Source organism: Macrotis lagotis, chromosome 7, assembly GCF_037893015.1.
Source record: "Macrotis lagotis isolate mMagLag1 chromosome 7, bilby.v1.9.chrom.fasta, whole genome shotgun sequence".
In the NCBI taxonomy this organism is placed as follows: Eukaryota; Metazoa; Chordata; class Mammalia; order Peramelemorphia; family Peramelidae; genus Macrotis; species Macrotis lagotis.
Genome location: NC_133664.1, coordinates 200,941,993 through 200,956,916, shown reverse-complemented (window position 1 = coordinate 200,956,916; position 14,924 = coordinate 200,941,993). Strand labels below are relative to the sequence as shown.

The window sequence follows — 14,924 nt, the reverse complement described above, 5'->3', positions numbered from 1 at the left end:
GTTCAAATCTGACCTCAGATACTTAATAATTACCTAGCTGTGTGGCCTTGGGCAAACCACTTAACCCCATTTGCCTTGCAAAAAAAACTAAAAAACAAAAAACCCCAAAAAATAAAAATAAAAAGACCAAACTAGAATGAGGAAGCTATTGAATGCTGGAATATTACAGCTAAGAAATGACAAATAGGAGGAATTCAGAGAAAAATTCAGAAACTTGAATATATTGATGCAGTTTTAAGTGAAACCAATATATATGGTGACTGTAATAACATAAATGAAAACAACAACACTGAAAAGCCAGCTAAACTCCAGTTGTAATGACTAACTTTGAGCTCTGAGATCAAATTATGGAATACATTTTCTGCCTTTAGGTAAAGATGGAGGACTATAAGGGCAAACAGTCATCACTATGTCATCAGAATTCACTGGTTGGTTTTGCTTTCCTATTTTCATCACAAGGCAAAACTTACAGATATCTGGATGTCAAGAATAGACACTGAATACATTAAAAACAATATTAATACCTGTGTATGATAGTGGGATAAGTGCTATGTCAAAGTAATGTTTTCAATCAGCTTAGTCTTGACTTCACATAATAATGCAATGCTCACCCTTCCTAACTGATCATGAAACAAAACAGAATCTTAGAGTGGCACTATCCTTTCAGAAAGGATATGGGGAAAAATTGAACTGACAGTGCAACAATCAACAATCATTTTTTATCAAGAACATACATTCAATTGTACAAACATTCAAAACATACATCGTATGTTAATTAAAAAGGTCATTAAATCATAGGATGCCATAGGGTAGGGCCCCAAACCACTGCTTCTTTTTCCTTCTTGTGAATGACAAACCTCCTATTTTCTTCATCTGAATGATTCAGCTTCCTTTCTCTTGCTAATGATCCCCATGCTCCTATCTTTATCCAACTCAATTTTTATCAACTCTTATTTCCTTTCCTTCCTAAATCTTACCTTTCCACTAGGACCTCAAGAACCCTGACTGAATTATCAATAATTTGTTCTCAATCTCTTCGTGTGCTCATGGAAACATATTTCTAACCTAAATACACTGTATTAATGACCATTTTCTTTAGTACTTATATGCTCCTTCTGTTTAGGTCATTGTGTATAATTTTGGTTAAGATGAAAGATCCAGAATAAACCATTCCACTCTATACCCCAGAAAGAACCTCAAAATCCCTGGATCTGATTGTTTATGTTAGAGATCATCGTTCCTCAGCTATATTAGCCTATTCCAAAGTGAGAGAAAAGCAAAACTGTTAGTAAAACAAGCCCTTAATCAATAAGTATTATCATATCAACAGAGAGGAAATACAGTACAGTACAGTGGAAAGAATACTGGCTCCAGTGTTAATGGCCCTATGTCCAAATCTCAACTCCAATGTTTACCTCGGTGACTATGGTCAAGTCACTTAACCTCAGTTCCACATTTGTATACAATGAGGAGATTGTACTATGACCTTTGGAGTACCTTATAATGCCAGATGAATAATCTTGATAATTTCTCATATATTCTTCTAAGTATATATGCTTTATTACATGCATGATTTTATTCAGAAACTCAGTTGAATTTAAATAGGAACACATATACACAATTTGTGTTTTTTACTTTTTAAAAAAATGTTCCAGTTGTTTCGTGTTTTTCACTGACTGTGAATTCTTAAGGTCCCTCCTGTCCCTCTTGTTGGTAAAAAAAAAAAAAAAAACAACTATAGTTACTTATAAATTAAACATTGAAAATTCTCTCTTCCCATCCTGGGCAATTAAGAATACCTCTTCAAAGATCTGGCCCCAGGTTCATTATCAAGTTAAATTTTAAGTTTGGCTTCTGATTCTAAGGTGAATATATGTATATACATCTCTGAAGTGGATGTGTGTAATATGGAGACAGCAGTTCTGATCAGAATGGCATAGACTACTTAGAGAGTAAGATTCCTTTCTGTATATAAAGACCGAAGTTTCCTCCAAATTACTGTTTGTTTTTTATAATTATATATTCTGGTTGTTGGTAGGGAACAATAATAGATATCAGCATCCAGCGCAGGCAGAGTCAGACACCGAGGCCTCAAGGAACAGACTGAGGAGTGAGTGGGCCCTAATAAGCAGTTATGCTCCTCATCGTGCCAAAAAACCCAAAAAATTCGGTTTCATATATGTACATGCTGAATAAGGGTTGTCTTTTAGTGTTTGTGAGATCACTAACTTCCCATGAAAGAGAGCTTTTGTGACTAAGGGATAAAGCCCAACAGGTCCCACAAAGTCCAATTCAGACACCCCACCTCTAGTCTTTATATATTTGTATTAAACCATCTCCATGCCTGGAAAGCACCTCATAAAGGCTACCACACACAGTATTTGTCCTGGCCCCATCACCTAGTATAGATTGCTCTTGCCTCAATAAACTTGGGACTACCCTGTTATGTATGTTGTGGACTTCCCAGTAGAATGTAAGTTCCTGGAGGACAGAGACTATTTTGGTTTTCATACCTGAGGCTTGCTCAAAGCAGGACTTAATAAATATTTGTTAAAATGAACATACATCTGAAAAGGCACAGTTACAAATTACCAATAAGAATGAAACCAGTAGTAGTAGTTATTATTCAGCCTACCTCATGAGAGATCCAAAATTCTTCAGATAACAAGTAATTACTCCTATTTTACTTTTAAGGAAACAGAGAAAGGTACAATTTGCCTTTAGCTGGTGAAGAAAATTTGAGATAAGTATTTGGTGGTAAGCAAGATTTGATTTTAGGGCAGTGGTTTTTGACCTAAGGTCTGTGAACTTCTAAAAAGAATCATAACTGTATTTTGACATAACTGGTTTTCTTTGTAATCTTATTTATTTTATGTATTTCAAAACAATTCCGAAAAGAGGTCCATAGAAAATACCTTTGGTTTAGGGCTTATAGCCCTGAAAGCCATAGAATGAAAATTTGTATGACTTCATATTTGTAATGGGTTTTGCATTTTTTGTCTTCTCAGTGAGAAAGTCTAGGAGGAGGAAGAGAATCTGGAACTGAAAATAAATAATAAAACTTAATTAAAAAGGAAAAGACCTTGAACATGGTATAAAGGTGAATTAAATGGATGAATACAGATTGACTTTGTCAGTTCTCCTGAAAATTCACAGAATTAGCCTGGGAGAGAAATCCTGCCTCAAGCCAGAATGGGAGAAATGACTGGGGGGGTGGAGGAATCTGAAAAAGCTCATTGTTTGGCGGAAACTAGGCAGTCCAGATGGCAGCAAAAACCCTCAGCCTAAGGAAGGGATGGGATCCAGAGCCAAAGCTGAGTCATTCTTGCTGGACAAGAACTATTATCTCCCCCTACCAGACCTGGACACCTAATGTAGCAATGGGAAAAGTAGTGAGTCTGATCTAGTGTTCTTTAACTAGTTAATTTGCTGCTTCTCTAAATAAGGAAATTCAGAGGACCTGTCTCTCCTTTACCACAAACCAAACAATCTCACTTCTTGCAAATGAAAGCATCTCAAATGAAACAAAGCACTCTTTCCACAGTGGTTAAATATCTTCCCCAAAAAGCATTGGAGATCCTCAAAGGCTGACCTACCTCTCCATCCAAGTGATCCAATAAGACACTCATACTGGACATCATAATAGTTGGGACTTGTTCTGCCAATTCTGTCAGGAAACTTGCATAGCCCTTAGCTCCTGAAGTGTCACGACTTAATTCCTGAGGGCACTTTTGTCCAATTTCTCTATATGAGAAAGAAAACAGGCTTTTACTTTTTTATTTTTTATTTTTATTTTTTTAATTTTCAAGTCAATTTATTAAGCACAATGATGAAAGTTATCAGAAGAATATTCTCCTGAAAATTAAAATTATTTTTTTCTTAGGAAAAAAGAAAAGGAAACCAACACACTCAGTAAAGCCACAGATGCTGTGGCATTCCAGCTTTTCTGCAAATGGAGATAAAAAGACAGAGACTTGCATTGACACCACCAGTTCATTGGTCAGTCTAGTCACTCTCTAAATCAACTGGATTAAAATCAGGATCATCCTCTTCATCGTCCAGCTCCAAATCATCCATTTCTTGGAACAAAGATTCATCTACTTCCACACTGTTACCAGCTTCTTCCAGGAACTGTATATCAGATGTGTCAAGCTTGTGATCTGTTTCAAATAGCTGTTTTCCACTTAATTTATTTTTTCCCGCTTGTTCTTCTTCCTTCATTCTTTTTCTTTTAATTTCTAAGAGCTCGGCATCAAACTTGGCCTTCCAGCTTAAAAAATTCTCAATTGTTACAGGAGTGCCATGAAAACTGCCTTTCTGCTTCTTCTGCTTCTTTTTCTTTTTCTTTCTGTTTCTTTTCTTCTTCTCTTCTAGTTTTGATTTGATCTACAATTTCATTTAGTTTTTCTTAAACAGCCAATACTAGAGTGAAGATCATTACCATGCCAAGGTTTTCTTCTGCTTGTAATTCTAATAATTTTAATATATCTGAGACATCATTATCTTCTAGATTTTCCTGGAAGAATATTTCATAACGAGGCATTTCATCTGGATACTTTTCTCCATAAGTAAATTTAAGGGTTGTTTGGACAGTTTCATCATTTTCTCCTGCTTCAGATGTCACTGTCATCGTGAAACTGGTTGGATTTTCTGATAACACTGTGAAGGAGTCCAGGTAGATGGACTCCAGCGCCTCCAGCTTGTTGTGCTGCTCCTCGCTGTAGTCTGTCATCGTGGCCCAGGCCGCTGGCCCATGGAACACTCAGACATGGAGAGCTGGAAGCTCCAACCTGGAAAACCAGGGCCCGCTGGTGTGGCGGGCGTGGGCGCAGGCACAGAACACCGCGGCTTGGGTCTCGAGGGGGCCTGAAGGGAGGGGGGGAAGGGGCTGAGCGAGGGGGGAGGAGAGAGGGGATCCCCACCCCCTCACTTCCTCCTGACTCTAGGATTGGCTAGCTTTTACTTTTTTTAAAAAAATTTTTAAAAATTTAATTTTCCCTAGTTATAAGCAAAAACAAGCTTCAATAATCAATATCTACTTTTAATACCCTTAAATTTCAAATTCTCTCCCTTCCTCCCACTTCAAACCCCCTCATTGAAAATGTAAGTTATTTGATATAGCTTAGAAATGTGTAGTCATAAAAACACTATCACAACAGTTATGATGTTAGAGTAAACATAACCCCCCCAAGAAAAGAGAAATCTCAAGAAAAATACAGTATAAAAAAAAAAGTATGTATCCATCTGCATTCAGACACCATCTCTGTTTTTGGGATGGATAGCATTCATTACTATAAATCCTTCAGAGCTGTCTTGGCTCACAGCATTGCTGAGAATAGGTAAATTTTTTCAAAGCTGATCATCCTTCAATATTGCTGTTACTTTGCACACTTCCCATTGTGTCTGCTTATGTAAGTTTTTTACTGAGAGCATCCTGTTATAATCACATAGCCCAATCTATTCAATCATTCCCCAATAGATGAATTATCTCTAATTCCTTTCCACCAGAAAAGAGCTGCTGTAATATCCTTATACATATAGGTCCTTTTCCTTCCAGATTTTCACCTCTTCTAGAATCTAGACCTAGACACTGTCAGGACAAGGGGGTAGCATGGTTTTATGTGCCTTGGGGCACAGTTCCAAATTGCTTTACAGAATTAATTCCTCCAAAAGTACATTACTGTCTCATTTTTCCTTATCCCCTCCAATATTTGTCACCTTCTCTTTCTCTTCTATTATTGAATCCAATAGGTATAGTAGTTGGACTTTTATTAAGACAAAACCTAGCTACTGGAAAAAGGTCTGAGAAATTTGATATCTAAAGGAAATTCAGACTACAAATTTCTCTATTCCTGCTTCAAATATCTCTCTTGTAAGGCTATGAGAATTAAGGATCACAATAGTAAAAGGTCTCACCTGACAATTTCTCCCACTATGCTTTTCATTCCATATTCAGTTGACCAAAGACGCACAGCTGCCACCAACACAGATACAAGATGTTCAAAGTGCTGCAACATCTGGATGATTTTCAAGGTAGCACCTGTCAAAATACTTGAGGTCAGAAATTAAGGAGAGGATAGCTAATAATAACATGCAGATAGTGCTTTATGGTTTGCAAAGAACTTTACAAATATCTCATTTTCTCCTCACAACAACCCTGAGGGGGACAACTGTTCAGTTTCCTCATATTGCAGATGAGGAAACTGAAGCAGGCTGAAGTCAAATGGCTTGCTCGAGGTCACACTTGTTCAAGGCCAGATCTGAATTTGGTTTTCCTCACTTGAAGCTCACCAAGTTCCCTAGTTGGCTAACAATTGAAGCAGTTAGAAGGAGAAAAAGGGATTACTCACTGAGCATGTGGTTGTAGCGTGTCAAAGCTACCCCAAGGAGGTGGGCGATGGCTTCCCTAGTTGGACGGTTCTTCTGGTGGCTAATGCTGGGGTTCTCCAGAAGTCGGTAGCAGCAGCCTGTTAACAGACTAAGAGAATGGAAGGTACAACTTCAGAGAGATAGCGCAGTGAAATAGGAGGAAATAATAGTTCCTTGTCAGCACAATGCTCAGACCTTGCCTCATTCACTCCACTATCTCCTCTAAAAGCAGTAGCCTGGCCTCCCCCCTTTTGCAGCTTTCTCTCCAACTTTCCACCCTCTGTATTTTGCTTCTCTTATGGGCTGTTAAAATTAGCAGTTGCTTTATAATGAGAATAGCCTCTTTCAATGAACAGTGTTACCTTGTTATGTAGTGCTTATGATAGTTCTGGTTAATAAAGTCTTTTAACTTAACCTGTGAGAAATGTTTGAAATGTTATCTAATCTTTTCTCTAACAACTGAATATGATAACTATTAAGCATTCTTATTTTCCTTTCTTTTTAAAACAATTTTTATTTTTTAAACTTTTTTTTTTTTGCAAGGCAATGGGGTTAAGTGGCTTGCCTGAGGCCACACAGCTAGGTAATTATTAAGTGTCTGAGACCAGATTTGAACCCAGGTAGTCCTGACTCCAGGGCCGGTGCTTTATCCACTACGCCACCTAGCTTCCCCTTAAACTTTTTTTTGATGGGGAAAACTAATTCAGAGTAACAAGAAAGCCAGAAACAGAATCTCTAATGTTCCAGAGTTGCCATACTTGGTAGCACCTTTTTCATAAGAGATTTAAAATCTTACCTGTTCCATTAGTTCCTATCCTCCATTCTAATCACTCACCTGATAAATTCTTCTTCAACTACTGAGTGATTCCACAAGCGGTAAATGTCCAGCTGCAGAAGCTGTGTTAGCATTTGGAGAATTGGATGCCTTGCTTCTTCCCAATCAAAGCCTTGAGCCTTGGTCCGACTCTTCTTGCCCTGAATAGAACAATGAATAACTTAGATCAAAGCATACTGAAGTGTTCTTTGCCAGCTTAAGTATCCAACCTAAGGGCCACCAAGAAAACTATAATTGGAAGTCATACTAAAAGAAATATAAAAAATTCCAATATAAAGAACAGTTGCTATTTTAGTCAAAGAAATCTGTACTAGGATGCATTTGGGCACCTCCCAATAACCCCTAACAGAAATGAAGTAAAGAAAGAAAGCTCTGAATTGGAAGTTTTTCTCTTCTTCTACCATCTTCCTTCCTTCCTGATTGCCCCCCTCACCTGCAACCCATCCTCCCCAAACAAAAGGGTCAGGAACTCCAAATTACCTTTCCTCCATGATCCTGACCCATTAAGCTTGTCTTGCTAGTTGTGGCCTCGAAAGATTCCATGAGGCGGATCAGGGCATAACAATTCATTTTAAGGGCATTGAGGTGAGCACTTCGATCTGATACATTCAAAGTTGTGTCATCTAAGATAGCTGGAAGATCCTGGGAGTGACGAGACACCACTGCAAAGGGCAGGACCTGGGAGTTAAACTTCACCATACAATAGACTCACCTCAAGCTCACACCTTCAGCCATCAGATTACCAAAGATCTGTGCTCATCTCTTGGTGGCTATAACATAAGCTAAGCCTTCTGGGACCCTTGACCTTAATACTGTAGACTTGTCCTGTCACCTCTGCCCTACTCAAGCTACCAGAATCTTTCAGTAGTAGCCAGGATCACTCCCCTTAGGGACAGATGGGAGGAAAAGAGGTGGAACTTTCTGTTGGTCTGCCCTTACAGCAAACAAACACAGCTCTGTATTGCCCACCAAGATTACAGACCTGGATGGAAAGTCAGGGTCCTAGGGCTCAACCAGACCAGCCAAGTAACAATAGCCTTGATATCATCATATGGCTGCTATAGTACAGGAAAATGTGATGCCCCCACCTTCCAAAGTCCCTACCCTCCTACTCCATAAACACCTTTCATCAGTAATTCCAAGGCATCTTCCTTGAGGTCAGCATCTATGCTTTGAAAGTGACTAGGAAAAAAAAAGAAAGGAGTAAGACAGGAACCTAAAAAGCACATTCCAACAGAGATAAAAAAACCAACAAATTAACAGATCTGGTTAAAATGTGAGTGATTCAATACTTGAAATGATCTTTTTATTTTTTGTCCTTCATACTTGAAGACATCACATGAATTGGATTTGTATGAGGAGGTGCTGTGCAAAGTCACCAGCCTCACTGTCTCCTCCAGAGCCATCTAAGATCCAGTGGCCAGATATGAATCAGGATGACTGGAGATGACCCTGGATGCAAAGCAAACAGGGTTAAGTGACTTGCCCAAAGTCACACAGCTAGTATCCGAGGGTGGATTCAAACTCTTGTCCTCCTGATTCCAAGGTCATTGTTCTATCCACTGTCCCATCTAGTTGCCCTGCTTGAAATGACAAATGACACTACACAGTGGAACTAAGATGAAAAGGCACATTGCAAGCATAAATGATTATCAATAGAGCTCCAAGTAAAGTACCTAGAACTGTGGAGTAGTAGACCTATAATCTGGAAGTTCAGGACTAACTTACAATGTGGCAGTAAGGTAGAAATACTTTGAGAACAAACAGGAATCACCATTTCTATGTAAGATATTAACAGGGGTGGCTAGGTGGCACAGTGGATAGAGAACCGGCCCTGGAGTCAGGAGTACCTGAGTTCAAATCCAGCCTCAGCTACTTAATAATTACCTAGCTGTGTGGCCTTGGGCAAACCACTTAACCCCATTTGCCTCGCAAAAACCTAAAGAAAAAAGAAAGATATTATTAACAAAGTCACTTACTATAATATGCTATAGAGAGTGTCAAAATGCTCCAATACTGCTAGAGGTCCCTGGGTTCGGAAGGCAACCTGGAACACTGCCAAGAAGACAAAAATCCATCAAATGTCCTAGAGATTAGGTGGGGCAAAGAGTCATTTTCCTGTTTTTTTTGGTAGATACATAAGAGTTATAGCTTGTCTGGTGTAAGCCAGATTTGACTACATTTGAAGCTATGCTCCTCTATGCTAAATTCTAGATGTACAAGAAAACAAGTATAGATTTTATCCATTGCTGGAGAAATCATCCTTAGCTCATTATTCAAAAGCTGAGGATAACAAAGTTATTGACCTGGGGGATTGGGAGAATGGTCATGTCTTCAAGTCCCACTTCCCCTCCTGAGAGTGACATTTTAATAACACCTTCAAAATAATAAGAGTGTCCTATAGGGATAATCATCAAACAGTTTTTAATTTATTCTCTGGATTATGTTCCTATTCCTCTACCCCAAAAATCTGATATATATATTTTAGGAGAGAGAGAGAGAGAGAGAGAGAGAGAGAGAGAGAGAGAGAGAGAAATAGGTAGGTACCTTCTACACATTGTTCTCCCTGATTTGATGAGCCCTAGGTCAGGTATAGGGAAGGTCAGAGCCCTCTTCTGAGTCTATGCACTGCTATCTCACTGACTGCAAGCTTTTCTATTACCTCATTTCTGTCATTATTATCACCAGCTTACTAATATTCTAGGGATCATATTGTAAGGCATGGGTATCCAATTTTTTTAAAACATTTCTGGGCTGCATCACCCACAAAAATTTGTCAAAGGTCATATATAAAATTCAATATTTATGACTACAATGTAATTCATATTACCAAATAGTGTAATTAAAAAGTATGGGCTTTGAGGCCCTGGGGCAGGCACACTTCTTTTTCATTCCTTTATATTTACTATAACTATAGGTTTTTTTCCCTTCTAAATATCATCACTTGGCTTTCCAATTCCAATACCATCCAAGCCCAGGCCCTCTTTACTTTAGCTTCTATTTATGCAGTTATCTCCTAATTGAACTCCCTACCTCTAATCTTTTTCCCCTTTACAATTAGCCTTTGTGGTGCATTTATATTTTTGCTCCTCAGAAACTTGTGGCTTCAAACACCAACTCTTGTTACCTAGTTCTTGAAAGCCCTATCTGGCTTCATTTTAGAAATTTATTCCACATTCCTCTTTAGCATTCCCTCTCTGTTCTAGTCAGGTCAATTTTCTGAGTCTCTTACCCAAAGCATGTTCATTTTAACTTCATTGTCCTTGCTGTATCCCAATCTAAAATAACCTTTTCCCAATGCAAAAGCTAGTCAGTTTCTCCAGGCTCAGCTCAAATTCAAATATTTGAATGAAGCCTGAGCTGAACTTCTATTGCATTTATAATTAATACCAGAAATTCAAATAATCAACAGCACTTATTAAGTCCCTACTATGTCACATGCCCAGTGTTAGCAACTTACAATGCAAAAATTCAACAGCCTCTGTCTTTGAGGTGCTTCCATACAGGAGAGGAAGACAGAGTTCAATATTGCTCCTCAATCCTGTTTACATTTAAGTCATATTAGACTAGCAGCTGTTATGTGATCTAATCCTATCTCCATGCATTTACCCAGATCAGCCCTCAAGCCTGGAAAGAAATCTTCTCCCATTTCTGCCTGTGGAAATCATTGTACTAAAAATGATTCAAACATTCAATTAAAAAGAAGGGGAAAAAAAGAAATGAGCAGAAGGAAGTCTGCAAGGGGTCAGAGCAAAGCAGGACCATGTTGGAAAAACCATGTCAAATTTTAAACTAAAATAAAAGAACAAGCTTTACATAGCACAAATAACCCAAACTATATAATAGAGGTTCAGAGATTCACTTAAAATTCCTTTTTATATTAAATAAATTTCTTCCTCTTCACATTTTTCTAGAGCACTTTGTCTTGATTTTGCCTTTTCAACCCATCACTTTCTAGCTCATCTTTTTTTTTTTGGTGAAAAGTTAGTTCCTTTAGGGCATGTAATTCAGTTCAGCAAACATTTAAGTCACTGGTTTACATACAAATATAGAGATAAAGGATAGAGAGTAGCTGAACAAAAATTCCTAAGAGGTATCAGAGGTCTAGTCCAATCCATACTAGGGGTGGCAGTCATACTGAAAAGAAGGGAATTAAAGACCTGTGGTTTTAAACTTTAAAAGTATCTATAATTAGAGAGAAATAACAGCTCAGTAACCTTGAGGGGAAGGGGACTACTACTCTAAAAAGATATTCTCAATATCATTGAATCACAGAGTCCTAAAGGGCTAAGTAATGTTCCCCTTAGAGTAGCAAAGCTGAGGAATGAAGAGGTGAAAAATAAAGCTGACACCTTCTTACCCCTAAACTGTGAAGAAAGCTGTTTGACCGACAGAACTTCTTGTACCACATACTGGTTGACTCCTCCACTTTTCAGAAGCTCCTCCGGAGACAGTGGGAGATGAAACTCACATAACTGAGGCGGCATTTTCCTAGTGGCTCAAAGGACTAGAAAACAAAGAGAAGTAATTCCTAGGGGCTGCCTATTTCCAGGGCCAAGATGCTACTTATTGTGCAAAGAAAAACGAATTCTGAAAACCTGGGTTTAATTCTGGCAGTAGTAGAAGTAGTGGTGGTAATAGTAGTAGTAGTAGAACTAGTGAGAACAAGCAGCACAAGTCACTTTACTTTGCCCAAATGCAAGATGTTTTGCCCTGCTTTCCTCACAGATTTGGGGAAGATTGGAGAAATAATCTATTACAAGTGATATGCAAATTTTAAGTGAACTATTAAGATTCTTTCTAGTTCCCATTAGAATAATTCTGGACCTTACATCTGGTTAGAGGTTTTTTTTTTTAGGTTTTTACAAAGCAAATGACTTGCCCAAGGCCACACAGCTAGGTTATTGTTAAATGTCTGAGATGGGATTTGAACCCAGGTACTCCTGACTCCAAGGCTGGTGCTTTATCCACTATGCCATGGTTAGGGTTTTGAGACATCACCTAGTATAAATCCATTATTTTACTGCTTCTTGGCCTTTTTTGAAGACTCAGCTAAAATCCCATCTTCTGCAAGACCTCTCTTACTGTAGTGCTTTCCCTCTGATAGGATCTCCAGCTTATCCTGTTTGCACATAGTAGATGATATTGTTTGTCCTTCATTCTCAAAGAAGACCATGACCTCAGGGAGATGATGCCATGACAAGCATATGAATTGGATTTGAGTGAGGAGGGGCTGTGCTAGGTCACCAGCCTCACTCTCTCCTCCAGTCATCTGGGCCCAGTGGTCAGATAGGAATCAGGTCGACTGGAGTTTGAGGAGTATGTGACTTGCCCAAGGTGACACAGCCAAGTGTCTGAGTGTCTGGATTTGAACTCTCATTCTCCTGACTCCAAGGCCAGTGCACTGTACCGTTTGGCTGCCCTTGTCGTTACCAGCATGTTATCCCCCCCCCACTAGCCCGTGTGCTCCTCGAGGCCAGGGGCTATTTCCTCCCCTCCCCCCTTTCCCTGTACCCCGAGCCTTAAGTGTCGTTCCTGGTATCTAGTGGGCACGTAATAGGGCACTTTGGGGCTTACAATCGTGAGAGAACTTAGGTGGAGCGGGTGGTTTGCCATGACAGCCCGCGGTGCGGAGGATAACAGTCCTCTGAGCTTCCGGTCACCCTGCTCTGGCTCTCCAGTCCCTCGGGGTCCACGCGGGATCCCCCCCCCTACAGCCCCCAGAAGCATCTTGCCTCCTCCCTAAATTTACCCGTTCTCCCAGCCCAAATTAAGAGCCGGGAGGAAAAAGCGCGCTCCGAGAGACTGCTCGGGAAGACAGCCAATCGGCGCCGCGCTCCTAGGCCGCCAACCAATCCCCGATCACTGTGGGATGGCGGGGGAGGGACTCAGCGCTTTACTCCCAGAGGCGCCAAGTCTCAAAACAAACCTTTTTAAATCTCAACGGCTGTGACGCAAGCAGATCGCAGAGTCCCGACCCAATGGGAGAGAAGTGCCTCGGCGGCGGGAAGCCGGGCGCTGGTTCCAAGCTGGGCGCCCGGAGCCTGGGCTCTGATCTCGTCCGCGGCTGCCGGGGATGCTCCTGCCGCCGAGCCCCAGCCGCCGGCAGCGGGCCGTACCGGGACTTCCCGCTTGGCTCCGGCTGCGGGTGCGACTTCCGAGAGGCAGCCTCCTCCGGAGCGATGCCCCACCCCCAGGCTGACTGCCCTCCTCGCCGGGCCCTTAGGAAAGGCCCAGGGAAATCTAGAGTAGGCCGAGCTGCGAAAGGCGAGCTCAGTTCCCGAGGAGGAGCGCGGAGCCCGGCCCTTAAAAACGCTAAAGCGGCCGGCTCGGTCCAGGCAGAGGCGGCCGCTTCCGGGGGCGGGGCGGAGGGAGGGGCGAGGTCGGGCGCGGAGGAGCTTGGGAACTCCAGAAACGGCCTTCCCCGGGCCTAGGGGGAGCGGAGGCGGCCGGCGCTGCCCTCTCGCGGAGGCTTCTGGGCCTTGGGCCTCCCTTTCCCAGAGTCCTCCTGGGCCGTGCCCGGGTGCCGGCTTGGGCAGATGGCGCTGTCCCTGAGCCGCCGGGCGGGCGCGGCGCTGTGGCGATGCGCAGCCCGGGCCGGCAGGAGCTTCTCCCTGGGTGAGCGGGCGCGGAAGGGGCAGGTGCAGCCAGGAGCCCGTCCTTGGCTCGGGCGCCCGCTCATCAAACGCTCTTTCCCCCTCCGCAGGTGCCCCTGAACCGGCCCCCGTGAGGACCACCCTCCCGCCCCCTAAAGTGGTGGATCGGTGGAATGAGAAGAGGAGCCTGTTCGGGGTGTATGACAACATCGGGATCCTGGGTAGGAGTCGGGGCCGCCGCGGGGGGGGGCGAGCCGAGCCGGGGATGGAGGCCTCCCGCTCCCGCCCTTGCCTTACACAGGGCCAGATGTGCGTTTAGGAGCCTGCCTTAGGACGCGGGAGGATGGAAAGCTCCAGAAGCTCAAGGAAGAAGGCGGATTGAGACAAAATGAAGGGTTGGGGGTCTTATTTTTTTAAATGCAAAGGGTACTGTTAACAGTTGCCTCCACTTTGGCCTTGGTCTTTCTACCTAGAACTAATAAAAGGTTCTCACCCCCCCCAGGAAATTTTGAACGGCACCCCAAGGACCTGATTAAAGGGCCCGTGTGGCTCAGGGGCTGGAAAGGGAATGAACTGCAGCGATGCATCCGAAAGAAGAAGATGGTGGGCGATCGCATGTTTCTGCAGGACTTGCACAACCTGAACAAGCGCATCAGATACCTCTACAAACAATTCAACAGAAAGGGGAAGCACCGCTAGAGGAGAAGGCTAGGGATGCCAGCTAGGAGCCCTCATTCCCCCACCTGTCACTTGGCAGGACACTTCCCTGTAGGGAAACTTCTCAGTGAGGAGAAAGAGCTTTGGGTATGTTTATAATAAAAGTGGTTGACTAGGCATTTGGTTTTTCTTTGCTGTTTCCTTTGAGTATCACCTGCCATCTTGTAAGTTTTGTCTTTGTCTCAGCATTTTATTCTTTGCTGGCTTAAGGATTACATAAATCAGATTTTTAAAATTAGAAGGAAACTTAGTTACCTCATCCTCTATCACATTGAAACATCCATTTCAGCATCTCTTCCATGCGCAACTTTTACTCAGTCACCTTTGGAAAATGTGAACTTCTGGGACTTTTTTAGTTTTTTTGTACCCGTGGCATAGTTGCCATTTAGTAAATGTTGAGTTGAATA

General features: G+C 41.8%; 2 protein-coding genes, 1 non-coding gene and 1 pseudogene across 7 annotated transcripts in view; 1 reads left to right on the top strand and 3 right to left on the bottom strand.

Annotated features, from left to right (window-relative positions):
- The window catches only part of NCAPD2 (non-SMC condensin I complex subunit D2), a 43,357-nt gene extending 29,533 nt beyond the window's left edge, over nt 1-13,824 (bottom strand). The window contains exons 1-9 of one of the 4 annotated variants that reach the window (XM_074194444.1): nt 13,134-13,824; nt 11,565-11,711; nt 9,184-9,259; nt 8,328-8,386; nt 7,685-7,866; nt 7,205-7,344; nt 6,351-6,478; nt 5,917-6,040; nt 3,597-3,744 (exon numbers count right to left, since the gene is read on the bottom strand). In XM_074194444.1, coding sequence (XP_074050545.1) covers nt 3,597-3,744; nt 5,917-6,040; nt 6,351-6,478; nt 7,205-7,344; nt 7,685-7,866; nt 8,328-8,386; nt 9,184-9,259; nt 11,565-11,691 — 984 coding nt within the window. In that variant the 5' untranslated portion in view covers nt 11,692-11,711; nt 13,134-13,824. Of the gene's footprint in view, nt 1-3,596; nt 3,745-3,909; nt 3,994-5,916; nt 6,041-6,350; nt 6,479-7,204; nt 7,345-7,684; nt 7,867-8,327; nt 8,387-9,183; nt 9,260-11,564; nt 11,712-12,781; nt 12,919-13,133 lie in introns of those variants that run through there. The other 3 variants (XM_074194445.1, XM_074194446.1, XM_074194447.1) reach the window with 3 other exon arrangements.
- LOC141493293 (RWD domain-containing protein 1 pseudogene) lies at nt 4,006-4,732 on the bottom strand (annotated as a pseudogene).
- Nucleotides 7,934-8,260, bottom strand: LOC141494611 (small nucleolar RNA U85). Its single transcript, XR_012470507.1, has one exon. It is a non-coding gene; the product is annotated as a small nucleolar RNA U85 (small nucleolar RNA).
- On the top strand, nt 13,359-14,634 carry MRPL51 (mitochondrial ribosomal protein L51). 2 transcript variants are annotated; one of them, XM_074194449.1, is made up of 3 exons: nt 13,359-13,471; nt 13,911-14,021; nt 14,303-14,634. In XM_074194449.1, exons 1-3 carry the CDS (start codon nt 13,387-13,389, stop codon nt 14,497-14,499), a joined length of 393 nt encoding a protein of 130 aa, XP_074050550.1. In that variant the 5' UTR covers nt 13,359-13,386; the 3' UTR covers nt 14,500-14,634. The 2 variants fall into 2 exon arrangements, with proteins under 2 accessions (XP_074050550.1, XP_074050551.1); XM_074194450.1 differs by lacking the exon at nt 13,359-13,471 and adding an exon at nt 13,627-13,822.
- Nucleotides 14,635-14,924: the final 290 nt, after the last annotated feature.